This window comes from Thermobia domestica, chromosome 5, assembly GCF_964235325.1.
Source record: "Thermobia domestica chromosome 5, izTheDome1.hap1.1, whole genome shotgun sequence".
NCBI lineage: Eukaryota > Metazoa > Arthropoda > Insecta > Zygentoma > Lepismatidae > Thermobia > Thermobia domestica.
In genome coordinates, this window is record NC_137458.1 from 238,086,374 (window position 1) to 238,110,174 (window position 23,801).

General features: G+C 38.2%; 1 protein-coding gene across 3 annotated transcripts in view; it reads right to left on the reverse strand.

Annotated features, from left to right (window-relative positions):
• The window catches only part of LOC145686475 (uncharacterized), a 134,857-nt gene that overhangs the window by 35,124 nt on the left and 75,932 nt on the right, over nucleotides 1–23,801 (reverse strand). For 2 of the 3 annotated variants that reach the window (XM_081759820.1, XM_081759819.1), the window contains one exon: nucleotides 8,415–10,058. In XM_081759820.1, coding sequence (XP_081615946.1) covers nucleotides 8,415–10,058 — 1,644 coding nt within the window. The remainder of the gene's footprint in view (nucleotides 1–8,414; nucleotides 10,059–23,801) is intronic. The other variant, XM_081759821.1, reaches the window with a different exon arrangement.

The window sequence follows — 23,801 nt, forward strand, 5'->3', positions numbered from 1 at the left end:
CTAAGGACGTCTAGACAGCTAAGGGAAGTTTCTCTCTTTCCTGGTAGTAAGCATACAGCTCTGCGAAGGCTTCTTCATGCTGGGTTACGTGGCCGTGTTGCTGCCGTGTAGGAAAAACTCTCAGGCGACCACAAAATTTACCGTCTCGCGTTTGCACAGGCGAATGTGGGTCTCAATTGGGAAAACGTAGTTTTCTCAGATGAGTCCATATTCACAACATCAAAGGAGGGACGCCGTTTTGTGTATCGTCCGAGAGGCACCCGATATGACCATGGATATGTGGCTGCTTGCAATCGCAGTGGCCATGTATCTATTTTATGTTGGGGTTGGATTTCTAGTCGCGGAGCAGGACAGCTTCATAGAATTGAAGGACATCTGGACAATGCTCAGTACTTAGACATTATCAGTAATATCATGGTGCTATCTGTACGAGTATTTCAGCCTGATGGTGTAATTCAGTTCCAGCAATACCAGTCGCCAATACATACTTTCCGTGTGATTCAGGAATGGTTCGCAGGGCACCCTGAGATTGATTTAATCGACTGGCCGCTCGTGGAGCAGACCTCAATCTCATGCAAAATATGTGGGCAGAAGTGAAGCGTACTCTAAGGGAAAGTTGGCCTGAGGCAGATCCACCAAGAACTCAGGATGACCTGTGGCATCTTGTTTCCGAAGCATGGCTGGAGGTAGGGGAAGGAGATAGATTTGTCACCCATGTAATAGATTCCATGCCCAGAAGAATGGAGCGTGTAATAAATTCAGAAGGGTCTTGGACACAATATTAATGTCCCCGCCTTAACTCCCGAAAACAGCCCTTTTCAGGGCTACTTAAACGCTTCTGAAAATATTTCTAGAAGTAAACCACTCCTTGTATCCGATTTCTGTGCAATCCTACCAACAAAAGAATGATAATTAGCTGTAGGCTTTGAACTCAAGACCTCTTTATTGGCAAGTCCGTACTCTACCAGTGAGCTAACATGAACACGCAAACCCAATCTGAAGAAACACGATTTTCAATTTCTGGTATTCGATGACAATGGGTGATATCAATAAAAATAAGTAACTACTCCTGAGAAGTCCTGCTCGAGAATCGGAGTAACTACAGCTGGAGTAATCTCCTCCCTCAATTTCGTATCAATAAAACAAGCCACTACTCAGGTCTAGTCTGCTCCAGATTTATGAACGTTTACTCGCGCTTCCTCTGCACGTAGCACTGAGTCGTATCAATAAAAGAAGTGATTACTCATTTCTCCCATTCATCGCGCAGTCATTTCGTTGTTTTTAATCTATGGCGTAGTATCTTAAAAGCCATGGAAGGGGCAAGTAGCAACGATAGCTTCAATCAAAGTGCATTTGTGGATATTGTAAAAGAGTTTCCAGTGGTACTTTCAAAGTCACAGCTACCAGAAAGTAAACGAAGGAAAGCCGAAGCTTTGAATGTAATTACAGTGAAATGCACCGAAATATCAAATACATCTACGACTGAGACACAAATTCAAAAGAGAATCTTTAATATTCGAGCGAGAATAAAAGAAAAATAAAAAAGAAGAAAACAATTAAAAAAAACGGGAAAGAAGAAAGTAATACTAAAACCATGGGAATGAACCTATTTGAGCTGATGGATGTTGATTGGAATCCAGCAATATCAAGATTAACACGACAAGCGCATATCACGTGTTATCCAAGGTCTTTGTAGATTGTTTGGCTTTAAGAACAAAATCAGACACTTGGCTCCTTTGTTTTCTTTTTTAAAAAGTCCAGCCACCCACGTCATAAATCACGTCCATCTGATTGCGTTTTCCACACCATACGTGTCCCCTTTCGCCTTGACATAAACTAAATACATTCTCATGTATACACCCTTATACACCCTTTCTATCAACGTTGAGTTGAGTTGATTATTAGTTTAACGTCCTTTTCAGTAGCGTGCCTATATGAGACAGAACCCACTGATTAACGTGGAATCCAAACCACATGAGCTCCTGCCGGGAATCGAACGCGGGTCTCCTATGCCAAAGGCATGTACGCTAACCGCTTAGCCACGAAATAGCTCTTCCTATTAACGTATTACTCTTCAAAATACTAGGTTTCTTTAATGCCACTTGTGTATAGTCAAGTGCTCCGATAGCACCCGGAAATGTATATTGTTCTTGCCACTCTGCCTTTCCTGTTTGTATATTACGCACACTTCCGGAAACAATCCATTTTCAGGTAGTCATAGACAGTACTTTGAGCCATACCAGAATCCCCTGACATTCCGACCTGGAATCCCGGATCACTCACGTAACGCAAGAAAACCCAGGGCACCGATTTCTCTGTAAATTTGGGGGGGGAGGGCATTCAGATGCAGAAGGTATATATATCAGGATTTTAAGACAAATTGCACTCTAATTATGTCAAATATTGTATATTCATAAATACAATAGGGAGCCCACATGAGTTTTGGGGAGCCCGGGCCCCCTCAGGATCGGCGCCCTTGAAGAAAACCCGCATCTTTTCATCATTATGTAGTCCATCACCCCGCAACACACACACACACACACACATAAACAAAGCGAAAGAGAGAGAGAGAGAGAGAGAGAGAGATGAATATACAAAAGCATATTCAACGTATTCGAATGAGACTCTAAGTAACGACATTCCGTTCTAAAGAGAATTTGTGTTTCTTCCCGTGACGTTAAGGGGATCGGGAAAAGTTATGTGTCTTGAAGCAGGATACGACTTTGGATACTCTGTTTATACACTTTCTATATCCGTAGGAATATATTGTATTTCACGAATGTAAATGACATGCTGTAATGAGAATATTGATATCATTCATGAGAATATTTGTCATACATCTGTATGACAAATAGATGCAAATAAATACACTACATAACTTATTTATTGCTATTAAATGATTTTCCTAACTTGTATTTACATCCTCATATATAATACCGACCTACTGTGAAAATTATCTCAGATGTTATATTTTAAACATAATAATTACTATGTTGTGCAATGATTATGTTATATATACACAACTTATGTATTCTAATGTAATTATTTTATATAATTTTTCATGCATTGCGGAAAATATAATTTTAAAAAAAGGATTAGCCTAGACGGGATTCGAACCCTCAACCTTATGATTTGAAACCCGACAGCTTACCAATGAGCTAACACAACCTTCTAGCGATGTATAACGGATCTCAAGATAATTATGACATTCATATCCATTACAAACGCTGTTTCTGTTCTACTTTGACTTTTATTTTAGTACTCAGGCGATAATTATGTTCTATTTCTTAACTTTGAGCATTCTTTTACATATGGAAAGATTCGTTAACGTATTTAAATGTTCCATTACGTATGGAGAGCTAAATGACAAACAAGCATGTGCTGAGATTAAAAAAAAAGGTTTCGAAATATTGTATCATTAAGTATTTCAATCAATGTTGCTTTTTTAAACACTTGGTAACAAGTCTTATTATATTTAAAAGAAGAAAAACACATCTGCAAACTTTTTCCCGATTGCAAAGGCTGGCTTGGAGGTTCGAACCTGGCTTACTTTTTCCCGAAGATACCCGAAGCTGGACTTAGAAAATTTTTGCCTCAAAACACCAATAAAGAATGCGCTCAACCTTTTTGAGACAAGGTGTACATGTATATAGTATGAGTGTGGGTAGAGATTTTGCAAAACAAACTAATTTATTTTTACAAAATATCCCCTATCAAATAGCCGGGTAAGGCAAAAAGAGAAATGGGTTCTGAGAAGTAAAGATCAGTACTTAAAATTCTCACTTTTGCAAGTTTTTTCAGCTCTATGAAATTCCCAGACTTTTCCAGGACTTTTTACGAGTAAACTGAATTCCCTAACTTTTTTAGGATTTCCAAATATTCCAGTTCGGTAGGAACCCTGCTGAAGTACTTGTGCTAACGAAGGCAATACATTTTTTTGTCGAAACGTACACAATTAGATAATTTTGGGTAAGTAATTTTTTTGTGTGAATAAAGACGAAAGTTGTTATTAAAGAATGATACAAAAATTTTAACAAAATACTAATAAATGTTGCAACATGGAAGTAAAACATATATAATCTTAATGATATTCAACAAGTGAAAAAGCGATGGACTGGAGATCGAACCCAGCTTAACCACTGAACTAAGCTTTACGCCATTTGGTCCGCCATCAGACCTGCTACACATTTTCACTCTTGAGTTTAGTTCTCAATCATTGAATACAACTTTTATTGTGCTTGTATGATTATATATCAAAGAACACGCATTAAGGTTGAATTAGATACGTGTATTCAAAAATGGAGGAAGCAGTTGTTTTCTCTAGGTATCTGCAACTGTAACACGAGGGTTATTCAAAAAGTAATGCCTCCAAACCCACTACTGGGTCAATAATACTGCAAACATTCTGAACTGTTTATCATCAATGCACTGATATTTAAGCTATAGGATGTCACTTGTTTCACCCGGAAACGAAACGTCTGTCGATGGAGTACCAACACACGCCCCTTCCCCGCCAGAAAAAAAAAAAAACTAAGTCGTCCCATCTGCTGGCATGGTGTTGTTGACATTCTGTCCCATCCTGCCTATAATCTGGATCTTGCACCCTGCGACTTTTGGCTCTTCTCCAAACTTAAGGATCACCTTACGGGCCAACGCTACATTTCTGACGCGAAGGTGGAAGCAGCAGTTAGGCAATGGTGTCGCCAGCAGCCACTACAATTCTTCGCCGAGAGTATGAAAAACCTTGTTTCGCGTTGACGCAAGTCTGTTACCCGTAATGGGGAATCTGTTAAAAAATGATACTACAATTTGCAGCTGGCACTGCAAGCTTCCCACTGATACCTGTATCGGTGCTATCTGCCAAACGCAAATAAAGGTATCAACTTGGAGGCATTACTTTCTGAATCACCTTCGTAGGTGTTCGTGAGAACAGGAACTTTCGTGTACGTGGCTTGAACGGCTGAGCATCAACCTCAAGAATAAAAAATATGGTTGGACTACGGACGAATTGGATACTGGATAGCATGATAGTTAATGATGGGTAAATTGAGCTGGGTTCGATCTCTGGCCCGTCGCTTTCATGTTTTAACCAATCGATAGATCATATCAAGCCGAACAAAAAACACAGTTAACGGTAAATTTTCGTGCGTTTTTTTTTTCACAAAATCTACAAAAACGAACTTTCATGGCATCAAAAGTATGTCACTTGCTGCCAATCTGATGTAGATGATATTTTTATATTTACTACTCATGAGTTGTATACGAAAAATAAACTCTGATAACAGCAGATTGTATTTGTTGTAAAGATTAACTAAAGCCTCACTATATAATGTGCCCCGGGAATCCTAAACGGATATCTATACTCCTAGTATAATTTCGGCAACCAATCCTATTACCTTCGACGGCTTGTCAGTAACAAAGAGCTTCGGCTTTAATTTTTTTTCTTTTTTAACACTTTTATTCAACTTAGTCCGTTCTCCACATAAAACACTAAAATCAGCAGTACGTTATTCAAATTTTAATGACCACCGAAGCACAACTAGAAGAATCAACATACACGCAATCCACAATGTACTTTGAACAGGTGTTTCATACAATATAAAACGTTCCACTTCTCTTCAATTGACCTGCGTTCTTCTATTTTTTAATTTTCTTGTTTAACCCTGCATTAACTTACACAAATATGTCTATGAAGCTGTTTATAACTAAATCACAATTTTTGTCACGATTTCCTTTGTTTAAATTTAATGTTTCGTGTTTTAGTGTAATTGGTATGGCTCGAAAATATTTCTGGGATCACGGTGGCTCAGTGGTAAAGCGTTCATATTCTAGTTCCTATATTTGTTTCAGTCATTCCCATTTAAGAACTGTCACATTGAAAAATGGCATGGTAAAGTTGCAGCGAAGTCTAGAAGTAATTGGATTTCCTTTTTATATTGGCTTTGTCATTTAATCTAATCAAGGTTGAAAAAAAATACAGGTTAGCTCCAAATCACTCCTGAATACTGAGAAACATTTTCGGATTACAAAAATTATTTTGTGAACTACACTATACATGGCGTTTACCAAGTCATTTGGTAATGTGATAGTTCTTACATTGAAATGACAAACAAATACATGAATTAGCATAAAAGAACATATAGGAGACGTAAAAATTCAGGATTCTGTTGTTTCTGGCTTATCAAAACGTCTAGGTATAAACAAACGCAACCAAAGGAGGTAAAAGTTATTAAAAAAGAAATCATCACCAGTAGAAAGAAATGTTCTCGAGTCATACCGCATTAGAACAAAACAGTGAATATTAAATTTGAGCAAAGGAAGCCTCAATAAGAATTGGGACTTACTTACAAACAGATTCATTATAAACATAATCCTTTGTGACTTCAAATTGTAAAAGAAAAAAACATTTTTTTTTAGATTTCTGCATAGCCAGATTTGTGTAAGTTGATGCAAGGTTAAAGGAAATGCAAGTGAATTGAAATATTTCTTATCGTATGAAACACGTGTTAAGAGTAGATTGGGGATTGTGTTTCTGTTGATACTCCTAGTTGTGAGGTAGTTATCACTAAAATTTTAATAACTTATTGCTAATTTTAGTGTTTTATGTGGCAAAAGGACTAAGTTGGATAAAATGTAAAAGCCGAAGGAATTCAATATTGACCAGCCGTCGAAGATAACAGAACTGATTACTGAAATTATACTAGAGACAAAAATCCGTTTAGGATTCCCACGGCACAATATAGATGTTAATCTTAATAAAATGTGTTAGATGGTATCTGCGTTAATGTATTTATAGTAGTTTGACCTCCTAACAGTGACACAGAATTCGTAACACTGACGCATATAATCCTCACAGTGACGCATATACTACTCGTAATTGTAGTGCTTCAAAGCAATTAACAACAATAATAACAAAACATATGGTTCAAATCAAGATATAGCGTGGAAGGAACGCAAGAGAAGCCTTATCGAAGCACATGGAATGATGCGTTTCCATACTGAACAGACACCATGTCACTCAGCGCTTTTTGTGCGTGTGGTCGGGATTCGATTCTGATAGGAACATTTGACCTTCGATACAAATCCGATAGTGGTTCGGAAGTAGTAGGTTTCGTCTCATATGCACTAAAGAGACGCTAAACTAAAACGGGGATGTAGAAACGAATGAATTATCCTAAGAATTCGGCATGTACCAGGCAGCTTAGTATCGAAACTCTTTACATCAAGTTTATTTAATAATTAACAGATATAAATCGATGATGAGCAGGGAGTGAGTTAGCCATAGAAATACGTGTTTAGTTATGGCCCATTTGCATCACAATGCGTGCTACTGCCTTACTGAAGCGGCTCTGCAACACCCTTGCAGTGATCACTTGAAATGTTGCTACAGAGAAGATAGTGCATTTATTGAGAGGATTGATTACCTGCTGGACGAAATGTGGTCGAAGTTGTACGAACCTATCAGAGCTCGATAACTGGCAGTATGGGAATCGCGAAGTGATGCTGATATCGGAGTTTCCAGGATGTAATACTTCATTATGCACTTTCTTATTTCCAAACTATTAATGTCACGTACTACCACAATTTTAATGAAAATACTATTTCGTACTATGCGAAGAAATTGAAGCATTTCCCAAACACAAGCATATCCATTATCTTGCATTACAATGCAAAATATCATTCTATTAGTACCATGGTAGAGACAAGTGCTTGAAAATTCGCCATATTCACCGTGCTTTTTTTTTTTTTTTTTAACTTTAATGTCTCATGATTATGCTCCGAGACAAGGAAGATGAAGATGGAGATGGAGAAAATGAATAAAACGCAAAGGCCACTATAATGAAAACAATGAACGAAACGGTGGAATTAAATAAAGGAAAGAACAGAACCCCGAGCAAACCCATGTACACAGTGTTTGTTCCCCACAAAGTCTACTTGGCGTGCGCTGTGATCGAACCAGAGACCTGATGAACCACGGTGAGCACACTACCACTGAGCTACAGTAGTCAGTGAACGACTGAGACTTTGGTATCATGAAATCGAAAAAGAAACGCTCTCTAAAGGGAAAAAGCATTCACATACAAAAAAATTACCCAAGGTATAGGTGACAGATACGGTACGACTCTGTTATTGGTGACTTCCGATTCTAGATATGCGATACAGCTATAACATACAGTTATAAATAAGGCAGATAACCACATCGAAGATACTTTCTTTTCAAACCAAGTTTCCACTACTTCCTTTCCAAGCTCGTGTCTAAACTCAAAATTCTACAAGAGAGCACCACGAAAGCGTTTTATTCTCCTCTTGCGCACATTACATTAGAGTACACATTAAGAATAAATAAATAAATAAATAAATAAATAAATAAATAAATAAATAAATAAATAAATAAATAAGAAAAATGTTCTTACCTTTCCCACCACGAATGGAATATTTCGGAAGTCGAAACGAATAACAGGTTTCTTGGATCTCTTTTTCGGTCTTATAGGCTCTCCTTCTTCTTCTGGTTCTTCCTCAATTTCCTCACCTGAAAGTGTAAAATAACTGTCTGTTGTCTCATTTGGGAACAATCGACTAAATTTTCGATCACTACAATGTGTGGTGATAGATCTCACCGGTTGAATCAATCGAGAACGTAATTGTCTTGTTTCTCTCACATCGAAACTTTGGTCCGATACTCTAGTTTCCGTATCAGTTTTAAGAGATGTATTATGATATAATTCTACAAGCTTATCACCTCGCCAGGAAGCGCAGGAAACATTAGAGTAAGGAACAAGCTCTTTACGGGGAACATCATTATCAGAGTTCTTAATACCATGTTGTCGTTCATATTTATCTGCTCGAGATATAACATTCTGTGAATTAGAACTCCTAGATACATTTCGTTTTTTCTTAAGTCTAGTACTAGCAAGTGATATCTGATCCTCACTTGTTTTTCTTTTCCCTTTAATTTCGCTATCAGTATTAGTATAAGGTCCTAGCGGCTTTGGTTTCTTATCGATATCTTTAATATTTCTTTTGTCCCTTATGGTATCAGCAGAGCCGCTCTGAGCATTACAAGATTTGTGACTAAATTCTCTGGATGTCATCGGCTTATTTCTTTGGGAATCCTCATTTTCCCCATGATAATGTTTTTGATGTAATTTACTATCTGAACAAGATGATGTTAAAGGCTTATGCTTATCACTCTTTCTTGGATTTAATACATGTGGGTGTTCCCCATCCATTCTGTCTCGTCTATGTGTATGGTTCTTTACCTTTCTATTTTTTGATTTATCTTTTTCTCTATCAGTGCGTTGACCATCCCCACTGGCCGCTCGTACATTCTGACTAGATGTTTTACGTAACAACTCATTTAAAATGTGCTTCAAATCCGAAGGGTTATTAAGATATAATTCATCTCTTGATCTGTCTCTACTTACTGCATATCTATTATGTTTATTTGTGGATTTTATTTTGTCTTTTCGTCTCTTTCTCTCACCTTTATTAAGGGTCGCTAAAATATCTTCCAGTGGGGTTCCATAACCAGATTCCATTACAAGCTTTAACAATTCTGGAATTGATGTCTCTGTATCTACATCTGGACGTAACGGTTCTCCTGCATCTGTTAGATCAGTTTTAAGCACCAAACCTCCTGCGAATTCAGTATCGTACTCATCAGTGGTGGCAAACATAGGCGATGGTTCTTTCACAAAACTAATACCAGTATCATACATGCCACTCCCACCAGTTCTGGACGACCTTGACTTCTTCCCGCCTCTAGATCTTCCGTCACTTGCTCGACTTACATATACTGATTCTCCCATTCCTGAAGAGTCGGCTCTTCGTTTACCAGCTGTATCTCGTCCCACTGATTCTCTTCTCCCACATATTTCAAACCCTTGTTTTACATGGGGTTGTGGTGCGCCTCTTGATCCCATCCTGTCAGTTCTATCTTTAGCTCCTGGACATGAACAGTCGTCTTTGCATCGAAGAGCTCCTGGACACTTACAGTCTTCTTTGCATCGAATAGCCCCCTCTTTTGTACCAGCTTTCTTCAACTGTTTGCATCCATCCTAGAATTAAAGATCAAAGGTATGTATTCATGTATGAGAAAATTATGTGGTCATGTTGAAAAGAAATTTAATTTTCGTAAAAACACTGTCCGACATAATCTAAATTTAATTTAATAAAATAAAATATGTACCAGAAGCTACCTGGAAGATTTTAATTGTTGCACCGATAGCGTCATAACTTCTGATAGTGACTAACACATTTCTTACTATATTGTAAAAGAGAATGTGAGTTTTTATATTTGTTCAAGCTATCTCCGAAACTATTACATCAATTTGGGTATAACTTCTACCAATAGGAACTACAATCCTCCGGAGCTACAGACTACCAATTATCACGAGGTCCGTGAACTTGGCCCCCCCACTTTGAGCACTAACGATAAAATTAGTGTCAATCGTTACTGCATCGTTAGTGCTTCTTAGAGCACCAACCCTTAACGTTAGTGCTTAATTAGTGTAGGAGCTACAAGCAAAAAAACCTTTGGGGGGGCCAAGTTCACGCTGCCCCCCCACTTCAAGCACTAACGAAATAACTAGTGCCATTCGTTAGTGCATCGTTAGTGCTTCCTAGTGCACCAACCCGTGACGTTAGTGCTTCATTAGTGTAGGCTCTAGAGCCAAAACAATGGTACACGCTGCCCCCCCTACTTCAAGCAATAAGGAAAGGAATAGTGCCGTTCGTTAGTGCATCGTTAGTGCTTCAAGAAAATACTAAAAGTTTCGTTAGTGCTTCACTATTAGTATAGATATAGCCAATTATAAGTCACGAAACTCCCATAAGAAATGCATGGGGAATTTTTCATTGCGTCAAATTACCGCCAAATTCCAAAGCACTATTGACCTCTTCTAGTGCAATCGTTAGTGCATCGTTAGCGCTTCTTACTGCAAAAACCGCTAACGTTAGTGCTTCATTAGTGTAGGAGTTATAAAGAAAAAACATTTGGGGGGGCCAAGTTCACGTTGCCCCCCCACTTCAAGCATTAACGATAAAATTAGTACCATTCGTTAGTGCATCGTTAGTGCTTCTAGAAAACACTTATAGTTTCGTTAGTGCTTAAATATTAGTGTGGTTATGACTTATTACATGTCACGAAACTCCCATAAGAAATGCATGGGGAATTTTTCATTGCGTCGAATTACCGCCGAATACAAAAGCACTAATGAATTTTTGTAGTGCAATCGTTAGTGCATCGTTAGTGCTTCTTAGTGCACCAACCCTAACATTAGTGCTTCATTAGTACAGGAACTACAAGTAAAAAACACTTTGGGCCTAGCGTGAACTTGGCCCCCCCACTTTGAGCACTAACGAAAATATTAGTGCCATTCGTTAGTATATCGTTAGTGCTTCAAGAAAATACTAATAGTTTCGTTAGTGCTTCATTATTAGTGTAGATATAGCCAATTGTAAGTCACGAAACTCCCATAAGAAATGCATGGGGAATTTTTCATTGCGTTAAATTACCGCCAAATTCAAAAGCACTAATGATCTCTTTTAGTGCAATCGTTAGTGCATCGTTAGTACTTCGTAGTGCACCAACCCTAACGTTAGTGCTTCATTAGTGTAGGAACTACAAGTGAAAATCCCTTTGGGCCTAGCGTGAACTTGGCCCCCCCACTTTGAGCACTAACGAAAAGATTAGTGCCATTAGTTAGTATATCGTTAGTGCTTCAAGAAAATACTAATAGTTTCGTTAGTGCTTCATTATTAATGTAGATATAGCCAATTGTAAGTCACGAAACTCCCGTAAGAAATGCATGGGGAATTTTTCATTGCGTTAAATTACCGCCGAATACAAAAGCACTAATGATCTCTTTTAATGTAATCCTTAGTGCATCGTTAGTGCTTCTTAGTGCACCGACCATAACATTAGTGCTTCATTAGTACAGGAACTACAAGTAAAAAACACTTTGGGCCTAGCGTGAACTTGGCCCCCCCACTTTGAGCACTAACGAAAAGATTAGTGCCATTCGTTAGTATATCGTTAGTGCTTCAAGAAAATACTAATAGTTTCGTTAGTGCTTCATTATTAGTGTAGATATAGCCAATTGTAAGTCACGAAACTCCCATAAGAAGTGCATGGGGAATTTTTCATTGCGTTAAATTACCGCCAAATTCAAAAGCACTAATGATCTCTTTTAGTGCAATCGTTAGTGCATCGTTAGTACTTTGTAGTGCACCAACCCTAACGTTAGTGCTTCATTAGTGTAGGAACTACAAGTGAAAAACCCTTTGGGCCTAGCGAGAACTTGGCCCCCCACTTTGAGCACTAACGAAAAGATTAGTGCCATTCGTTAGTATATCGTTAGTGCTTCAAGAAAATACTAATAGTTTCGTTAGTGCTTCATTATTAGTGTAGATATAGCCAATTGTAAGTCACGAAACTCCCATAAGAAATGCATGGGGAATTTTTCATTGCGTTAAATTACCGCCGAATACAAAATCACTAATGATCTCTTTTAGTGTAATCCTTAGTGCATCGTTAGTGCTTCTTAGTGCACCAACCATAACATTAGTGCTTCATTAGTACAGGAACTACAAGTAAAAAACACTTTGGGTTTAGCGTGAACTTCCCCCCCCACTTTGAGCACTAACGAAAAGATTAGTGCCATTCGTTAGTATATCGTTAGTGCTTCAAGAAAATACTAATAGTTTCGTTAGTGCGAAGCAAAAACATACAATTTGGCTTCGTTTCGTATGTTTAGGCTTAACATCTTTATGTAATACCGAGGTTTATAAAGACTTTCGCTTTAAAGTGACATCCAAATCGCCACTTGGTTTACACATGAAAGAAGGGTTGTGGTTCGAACGAGAATTGAACATGGGACACCTTGATTAAAAGGTGAAAAGGAGATAAAACTAATGCAGATGGTTTGATATGTGGAAACGTCACCATGAAGTTCACATGATTTAAAGCATTTTTCGTTCTTTTTTTCTTTTTGGTTTAAACCAGCCAACCCTGGTTCAAGGGTTACGAAGTTTTATTTATTTTTTTTATAATTCCCCTCCTCCCCCTCCCCTAAGTTCTACCGTCAAAGTGAATAGCTAAAAACACTCCCAGGCACGCATCTACGAGTAGGTCAAAAATTTGATCGAGATTGGTCGGGTGATTCAAGAGTCAGAAACATAGTCACTTTCAGTTTGGATCTGAAGTTTTTTGTTCACAAACATCGCTATTAATATATAGATTCCTCTTTTGCAACCGGAAGAAATATCTTAACCCTCTATTGCAACCAAAAGTCACAGATGAACTATTCTAGTTTCAGTGTTCAATTTGCATAGTTTGGAAGTCTACCGTAGTTTCATATTGATAAAAGAAACTAGCTTGTTTTCGTGAAGAGCTTCAAATGACCACCAGCAGTGCAACGTAGCGGTCACCAATCAAATACTGGAATTCCAGTGGATCCAATTCATTCCGTACATCAGTATGAGATCCCATCAACCTGCATGTAGTCTTGTTTAAAACCTACGGTCCATGATACAGGATCTAATTGGCACCATGTTTTATCGGAGCACGCTACATTTTGTTGGTTCCAGCTAATCCAATTAAGACGTTGTCAGGAGTCGTAATGTTAACAAAGGCATTGTAAGGAGCAATCTGTTCCTCAGCTCATGAAAGCTAAAGAACACTGCATATATGTTCTATATCTCCTACATTAAACGTGAGTGCAATTTAGTCCAGTGTCAGTTACCATGAGAAAATCTATGAGAATTTGGTAATTAAGTGATCTACTGCTTGATTTATATATAAAGAATCTAACTACTGCTTCGTAGTTCGCATTCTGACCAAACACACACTTTCACTTGAGTTCGGTGTTTAGTCATTTGGACCACATGAACTCTGCCACAATTCCTGTTTTGTTTGGATAGGTCAGGGTCTGTACTTTTAAATGCATATCTTCCACTGTTGCAGCAGTTCAAGTTTTATTTTCGGGATTGCAAGCAAGATCATATACCATCCAAGTGAATTTCACACATGCTCAATGAGGAATTGATCTGACGATTAGTCCGTGTAAGTAAACGATGTATTTGGTGTACCAGAAAGCTCTTATATAGCAATGCGTGCAATTTCCCAAACTACAATTTCATTAATAATTCCCAAACTACAATTTCACTAACGTTAGAGATTTTTGGAGTATTAACGCTGTACTAACCTTTGACGATTATTCCACCTTTGTGAGACAATTATTGTAAAATTTGCTAAAATTAAATTTAGCACAGAGTGAGTTATTCACTTATAACTCTTAAACTATAATCGCGCTAACACTAATGCTTCGTGTTTCAGGAAGCAATAAGGATGCACTAACTTTTGACGTCTATCTCACCTTTGTAGGACAATAATTGTAGAATTAGAAAAATTTCAATTTAGTCTTGCAAATAATGTTCACTAATATAGAGTTGAATCAAAGCACTAACGTTAGAGTTTAGTGTACTAATGGGTACTAACGATGCACTAACATGTCGAACGTTTCTTTAGTATTTGAGATGCGTGCGGGGCTAAATTTAGACACGTAGCATTTTCCACTCTCTAAAATTCTTCCACCAAATTTAAAAGCACTAATAACAATATATTAGTGTAATGATTACTATTACGTTCGGGAATTTAACACAATGAAAAATACCCCATGTATTTCTTATGGGAGCTTCGTGACTTATAATTGGCTATATCTACACTAATAGTGAAGCACTAACGAAACTATTAGTATTTTCTACAAGCACTAACGATGCACTATCGAATGGTAATAACCTTTTCGTTAATGCTCAAAGTGGGGGGGGGGGCAAGTTCACGCTAGGCCCAAAGGGTTTTCACTTGTAGTTCCTACACTAATGAAGCACTAACGTTAGGGTTGGTGCACTACAAAGTACTAACGATGCACTAACGATTGCACTAAAAGAGATCATTAGTGCTTTTGAATTTGGCGGTAATTTAACGCAATGAAAAATTCCCCATGCATTTCTTATGGGAGTTTCGTGACTTACAATTGGCTATATCTACACTAATAATGAAGCACTAACGAAACTATTAGTATTTTCTTGAAGCACTAACGATATACTAACTAATGGCACTAATCTTTTCGTTAGTGCTCAAAGTGGGGGGCCAAGTTCACGCTAGGCCCAAAGGGATTTTCACTTGTAGTTCCTACACTAATGAAGCACTAACGTTAGGGTTGGTGCACTAAGAAGTACTAACGATGCACTAACGATTGCACTACAAGAATTCATTAGTGCTTTTGAATTTGGCGGTAATTTAACGCAATGAAAAATTCCCCATGCATTTCTTATGGGAGTTTCGTGACTTACAATTGGCTATATCTACACTAATAATGAAGCACTAACGAAACTATTAGTATTTTCTTGAAGCACTAACGATATACTAACGAATGGCACTAATCTTTTCGTTAGTGCTCAAAGTGGGGGGGCCAAGTTCACGCCAAAGTGTTTTTTACTTGTAGTTCCTGTACTAATGAAGCACTAATGTTAGGGTTGGTGCACTAAGAAGCACTAACGATGCACTAACGATTGCACTACAAGAATTCATTAGTGCTTTTGTATTCGGTGGTAATTCGACGCAATGAAAAATTCCCCATGCATTTCATATGGGAGTTCGTGACATGTAATAAGTCATAACCACACTAATATTTAAGCACTAACGAAACTATAAGTGTTTTCTAGAAGCACTAACGATGCACTAACGAATGGTACTAATTTTATCGTTAATGCTTGAAGTGGGGGGGCAACGTGAACTTGGCCCCCCCAAATGTTTTTTTCTTTATAACTCCTACACTAATGAAGCACTAGCGTTAGCGGTTTTTGCAGTAAGAAGCGCTAACGATGCACTAACGATTGCACTAGAAGAGGTCAATAGTGCTTTGGAATTTGGCGGTAATTTGACGCAATGAAAAATTCCCCATGCATTTCTTATGGGAGTTTCGTGACTTATAATTGGCTATATCTATACTAATAGTGAAGCACTACCGAAACTTTTAGTATTTTCTTGAAGCACTAACGATGCACTAACGAACGGCACTGTTCCTTTCCTTATTGCTTGAAGTGGGGGGGGGCAGCGTGTACCATTGTTTTGGCTCTAGAGCCTACACTAATGAAGCACTAACGTCACGGGTTGGTGCACTAGGAAGCACTAACGATGCACTAACGAATGACACTAGTTATTTCGTTAGTGCTTGAAGTGGGGGGCAGCGTGAACTTGGCCCCCCCAAAGGTTTTTTGCTTGTAGCTTTTACACTAATTAAGCACTAACGTTAGGGGTTGGTGCACTAAGAAGCACTAACGATGCACTAACGATTGACACTAATTTTATCGTTAGTGCTCAAAGTGGGGGGGCCAAGTTCACGGACCTATTATCACGGCGTAACCGCATGAAACTGACCAATGACATACAAGGTGTAACAAGATGTTAAAAAAAAAAAAAAAAAAGTCATATAAGAAACGTACAACCTAGTATTATTAGATATTGGTTTTTGGCCACTGAACGTAAATTGCACGCATTGCTATATAAGAGCTTTCTGGTACACCAAATACATCGTTTACTTACACGGACTAATCGTCAGATCAATTCCTCATTGAGCATGTGTGAAATTCACTTGGATGGTATATGATCTTGCTTGCAATCCCGAAAATAAAACTTGAACTGCTGCAACAGTGGAAGATATGCATTTAAAAGTACAGACCCTGACCTATCCAAACAAAACAGGAATTGTGGCAGAGTTCATGTGGTCCAAATGACTAAACACCGAACTCAAGTGAAAGTGTGTGTTTGGTCAGAATGCGAACTACGAAGCAGTAGTTAGATTCTTTATATATAAATCAAGCAGTAGATCACTTAATTACCAAATTCTCATAGATTTTCTCATGGTAACTGACACTGGACTAAATTGCACTCACGTTTAATGTAGGAGATATAGAACATATATGCAGTGTTCTTTAGCTTTCATGAGCTGAGGAACAGATTGCTCCTTACAATGCCTTTGTTAACATTACGACTCCTGACAACGTCTTAATTGGATTAGCTGGAACCAACAAAATGTAGCGTGCTCCGATAAAACATGGTGCCAATTAGATCCTGTATCATGGACCGTAGGTTTTAAACAAGACTACATGCAGGTTGATGGGATCTCATACTGATGTACGGAATGAATTGGATCCACTGGAATTCCAGTATTTGATTGGTGACCGCTACGTTGCACTGCTGGTGGTCATTTGAAGCTCTTCACGAAAACAAGCTAGTTTCTTTTATCAATATGAAACTACGGTAGACTTCCAAACTATGCAAATTGAACACTGAAACTAGAATAGTTCATCTGTGACTTTTGGTTGCAATAGAGGGTTAAGATATTTCTTCCGGTTGCAAAAGAGGAATCTATATATTAATAGCGATGTTTGTGAACAAAAAACTTCAGATCCAAACTGAAAGTGACTATGTTTCTGACTCTTGAATCACCCGACCAATCTCGATCAAATTTTTGACCTACTCGTAGATGCGTGCCTGGGAGTGTTTTTAGCTATTCACTTTGACGGTAGAACTTAGGGGAGGGGGAGGAGGGGAATTATAAAAAAAATAAATAAAACTTCGTAACCCTTGAACCAGGGTTGGCTGGTTTAAACCAAAAAGAAAAAAAGAACGAAAAATGCTTTAAATCATGTGAACTTCATGGTGACGTTTCCACATATCAAACCATCTGCATTAGTTTTATCTCCTTTTCACCTTTTAATCAAGGTGTCCCATGTTCAATTCTCGTTCGAACCACAACCCTTCTTTCATGTGTAAACCAAGTGGCGATTTGGATGTCACTTTAAAGCGAAAGTCTTTATAAACCTCGGTATTACATAAAGATGTTAAGCCTAAACATACGAAACGAAGCCAAATTGTATGTTTTTGCTTGCTTGAATGCTTGTAGTTTTATAAAGAAGCAAAGGTTGCCTAAATGTACTGATAGACATTGCAAAATTTATCGACTGCCTACGTAGCTTCCAACATTAGCTTGGATTGGACTTCGTTTTAATTTTATTGAATGATATCTACATACTAAATTTGGAATTTAATACCTCAGTTTTGGCGTATTGATTGATACGCTGACCTTAGATTTTACATGCAAAGCAATAACAGGATTTGTTTTGCATTTAAAGTAATAACAGGATTTTCCCAATAGCTAACGCAGGAGTTTCCCGATTTATATGTAATTCTGTATAATGGTTTCACTTGTGTAACTATTTATCTTTTTGTCCTGAAATGACTTTTGACAATTATATTAAACAAGTATGTAAAGATCAGTACAGCGTATTTTTATCAGGAGTCCTTCGTGAGTGAGTCGGCAGACTCATTGCATTTGTGGCCAATTAGTCCCGGTTTCGAGTCCAAATGGAGGACAATTTCTCTCGGAAGTAAGCCGGAAAGCTGTTTGGATCCCGCTTTAAGCTTATAAGATCCCTTCCAGCATAACCCTGTTATTGCGTAATAACAGCAAGGCGAAACAAACTTATTTCTGTCCATATGTAATATAAATACATAGAGCAAATTATTTAAACCAGAAAAATCTGGTTTAAACAAAAAAAAAAAAAAAAGTTTTAAACCAAAAAACCGGTGTTTTCAATAAAAACCATGGTTTTTGCCAACCCTGGTTTATTATTATTGCTATGCGATTGCAATGAAAGAAAAATTCTAAATATTATTTCATTTTAATAATGTTTACTATTGATAAAATACATCGAAATGTCGTACTTGTTTTTTTTTTGGGGGGGGGGGTCATACAAACCCCACGAGAGGCATTTATTAAAATCAGAAGTATCTTTGGTATCTATTTATGTATAAATGGGTCAGAGCCGAAGTGGACTCAAACAATTCTTATCTTTATTCACTTTTCTTACAGATATGCAAATTAAGTCGTCGTATTTCTTTAACTTGGACTAATAATAGTCGCAGTGAACTAACTTGGATTGAAATAGTTCTTCTGTACTCTGCACTACTTTGAAATTGTCCATATAATTCTGTATAATGGTTTCACTTATCTTTTTGTCCTTCTAAAATGACTCTTGACAGCTATATTAACAAGTATGTGAGGATCGGTAAAACGTATTTTTTTTACCAGGAGTCCTTCGTGAGTGAGGGGACGCGGTGGCTCAGTGGTAGAGCGTTCACTTCTGGTGTTTGGGGTTCCGGGTTCAAACCCTGCTCTCGCCAAGTGAACTTTGTGGTGGACAAACACCGTGTGCGTGGGTTTTCTCGGGGTTCTCCCGTTTCCTCCCACTTTGTTCATTCCACCATTTCATTTATCTCTCATCATCACCGTCTCCTTTAGCCTAACCGGCATAACCGTGGGACATAAAACTCAAAAATTTCATTTCATTTTCATTTTTCCTTCATGAGTGAGTCGGCAGACGTATCGCATTTGTGGCCAATTAGTCCCGGTTTCGAGTTCAAATGGAGGACAATTTCTCTCGGATGTAAGCCGAGAAGCGGTTTGGATTCCGCTTTAAGCTTATGTGACCTCTTCATGTATAACCCGATTGTTGCATAATAACACCAAGCAACAAAACATAGAAACAACCTTATTTCTGTCCATATGTGATACAAATACATAAGGTAAATTATTTAAACCAAAAAAATCAGGTTTAAACAAAAAAAAAAAAAAAACTGGTTTAAACCAAAAAACCGTTTTTTTTTTTTTTTCAGTAAAAACCATGGTTTCTGCCAACCCTGCCTTGAACCACCCGACCGATCTTGATCAAACTTTCAACATAGATAAGGTTCGGACCTGGGATGTTTTCATCATTTTACTTTGACGGCACAATGTAGGGGAGGGGAAGGGAGGACATATATGTAAAAAAAAAAAAATAAAAAAAAATAAAAGTGACTCTCTTTGTGATTTCAGGGAATACATGCACCAAATTTTCAGGAGGTAGTAGATACCTCAATAGAAGAATATTGAAACCAAAATAAAATTTGTAGATCACCCCAGAGCTGAAATGAGGGGGTACCGACTTCAAAAATTTCAGGAGTGTGATGTTGCAAAAATTTTTAAAAATTTCTTCCATAGGAAATACATTGTAAATAAAATCGAATACTTTGGAAAAAAATAATAAAAGCTAAAAAAATATAAAATAGACTAGCCATAAATATTTTAAATTTTGTATCATATTCAATCATTCAGACAACAATAATGTCCTGTGCTTGCGCAGAACGTTTGCTAGTAAAGTGCTGAATTCACGTCAGAAAACATCTTTTCGCTATCTCCTAAGGATCAATAGTGAAACCAGAAGTAGTAATAAATTTCTATTACTTTCCGTTTTAATAGAGAGATGTGGCTAAAGATGGCATCTTTTCTTGAGACACTGAATCAGTTCAAGAAAACCGCTTGTCGCTATTTCTTACAGATTTTTACAAGGGTTGGATTTTTAGTAATGACAACAACGATATATCTTGAGAAGTAGAGTACTTACAAAGTTCGAAGTTTTACAGGCCTTCAATGTAATCACGCGTTCCTAGTGATGTGGAAGCCGCTGTCAGTGTGTAATCTCTGGATAGTGCGGATGGAGTGATCAGTCACCCGGAGAAGATCATCAACTGTACGGAAGTGTGTCCCACGAAATAGTTCCTTCATCTTCGGGAAGAGGTTGTAGTCGCTGGGACTTAAATAAGGATATTACGGGGGGTGATACAGCACTTCCCAGCCCCAACGATGCAGCAAATCAGTGACCACACCTGCTGAATGTGCCCTTGCGTTGTCATGCAGAATGATGGGTGGGTTCGTCAGGAAGTGGCGTCGTCTCGCAGATTGTTTTGCAAAAAAAAAAAAAAAAAAAATGCAGTAGTACTCTGCACTAACGGTGTGTCCTTGGGGCACGGTATGGTTTATGATTATACCATCCCAGCCGTATACAATGATGAGCATAGCTTTCACATTGGTTGGCGTATTCCGAGCTGTTGTTTTCCTCGGTGACCCAGGATGACGCCACTCGTTTGATTGCCGTTTCAGCTGTGGTTCATACGCTCTGGCCCAGGTCTCATCAATAGCAATGATCCGCCGTAAGAAGGACTCACCTTCACGTTGATATCGCTCCAAGTGTGTTCGAGCGGCATCATGCGGAACCCACTTTCAGCCGATTTTACGCAATTCCAGGTTGTTCTTCAGAATTTTCAGCACAGTCGAATGCGCTAGTCCTGTATCGTTGGCCAACTGACAAATCGTGGCGTTCCGATCCGCTAGCACTAACGCGTTTACGTTCTGCACATCTTCTCCACTTACAGGAGGATGGCCGGAGCGAGGCATGTCTGTGACATTTTGTCGTCCGTTATTAAACGCTTTGACCCACCTTGCTACTGTACGGTATGGTAATGCACTTGCATTAAACATCTTGCAATACTTCGTAGCATTGTTTTGCATTCCTACCTCTAGCACATTCCATTTTCACCCAGGTTCTCTGATCTTGCTTCGTAAACATGAGTGTATTCCGCTAGCACTCAGCGTAACTGTAGTCAACAAGAACTGACTCATAACTGCCTTCTTAACTGCTGGCGCTGCGCGCGCATGGAGGGGAGAGCAGGCGAGTTCGTGTGCTCTGAGGAAGGGTCGGCATCTAACCTACCGCTGGTATGAATTTTAATGGATTGCTTTGTTCCTGAGTATATGTATAGCAGTGTTGCCATTACTAAAAATCCAACCCTTGTATATTGTGGCGAACATGGAAATAGTTATTTCTACCACTTCTGGCTTAAATAGAGGGTTTACGGATGATATAGAACCTATTCTTGGGACGCTAAACCGACTTCCAAAAGTGCTTCACCATATCTCTTACCGTTGTTGCTCAGATAACTACTGACAGACAGACGTAACCATTCTATAAGAATTATTAAAATCACGTAAACTAGCGTATTTGTGCTTTGTTAATCGTGACATCGAAATTATCATTAAATAAAACACAAATGCGCTAAGGAATGTGATTTTACTTATTCTTCACTAATTTACATAACAGCGTATTAAACATACAATGAAAATGTATGTATCCGACTATGTATTATATGTATTATAAGACTTACATAATTACTTATTAATAATACATTAATGTATTATTAATATATTATAAGACTTCCAATACTTATGCATAGTATATTTTGGAAAACTAAAAGTGAGTTTTGGCAGAATAATCAGTGCTGTGAATGTATATTTCTGTCATTTTAAATGTGCACAATTATGTTAGTTGAAGTTTGACGGTTTTACCGTTAGATGTCTCTAGCAATATGTATACATTTCTATGATGCGGCATGTACGTCATTTGTTTCTGTAAATATTAACCTTCAAAAATATACAAGTCACATTCGGCCAACAGAATAGCGTCAGAGTTGTTTACCTCAGTGACTATGGCGAGTTTCGTTCCAAGTAAATCGCATTTGCGGCATGGATTGATGTTCTTATTTCATCAAAAGAAAAAAGCAGCTGAAGTTCATCGGTTGCTGGTAGAAACCAACGGTGAACATGCTCCAGAGATTAGAACATGCGAGACATGGTTTCGTCAATTTAAAAGTGGAGATTTCGATTTGACAGACAAGGAACATCCCAGTGAAGTTCAAAGGCGAGAAATTGCAGGCGTTATTAGATGAAGACCCAACCCAATCGCAAGCAACATTAGCACAAACACTAAATGTGACTCGAGGAGCAATTTCCCAACGTTTAAAAGCCATGGGAAAGATCCAGAAGTATGAAAAATGGGTGTCACACCAACTGACGGATATACAAATGGAAAAGCGACAAATCGTGTGTGAAATCCTGCTTCAACGGTTCGAAAGGAAATCATTTTTGCATCGAATTGTCACGGGGGACGAAAAATGGATTTATTTTAAGAATCCGAAGGGAAAAAAATCATGGCTTGCACCTGGTGAAGCCGGCCCATCGACGGCAAGGCCAAATCGCTTTGGCCGTAAGACAATGTTCTGTGTTTGGTGGGACCAGTGTGGTGTGTGTACTACAAGTTATTAAGACCTGGTGAAACAGTGAATACGGATCGCTACAGACAACAAATTATTAATTTGAATCATGTGTTGATCGAAAAACGGGCGGAATGGGCCCGAAGACATGGCAAGGTTATCATGCAACATGACAACGCGCCATCTCATACCGCTAAACTGGTGCAGGACACATTAAAAACACTTAATTGGGAAATATTACCGCACCCGCCGTACTCTCCAGACCTCGCCCCGTCGGACTATCACCTTTTCGCCTCGATGGGACACTCACTTGCAGAGCAGCGCTTCGCTAATTTTGAAGACGCCGAAAAATGGCTCGTCGAATATTTTGGCTCGAAAAAGTTTTTTTTTTTTTGGATGGTATCCATGATTTGCCTAAAAGATGGGCAAAGTGTGTAGAATCCAATGGTCATTATTTTGAATAAAGAAATTGTGAGATTCCCTGAATATTCAGTGTTTTCTGTCTCGAAAAAACCGGCAAATTTCAACTCACACACCTGGTAAGATGATCACCTAGAATATATATCCATCACTCAAAGTTTGGGGTATAAACAATGTGCGAAAGTGAGATGTTTATTAGCGGAAACACCAGTTTTGTTAGAGACAGAGTTACCAACTCATTAATATATGAATTGATTGAATATTTCGATGTAGGCCAACATGGAGATCTTCTTCAGAGTTTTTTGTGTGTGTGTGTGTTAGTGTTTGTCTCTCTCTCTCACTGGACCCTCTCTTTCTCATCTTCAAATGTAACTTTGAGTTTTCATACATA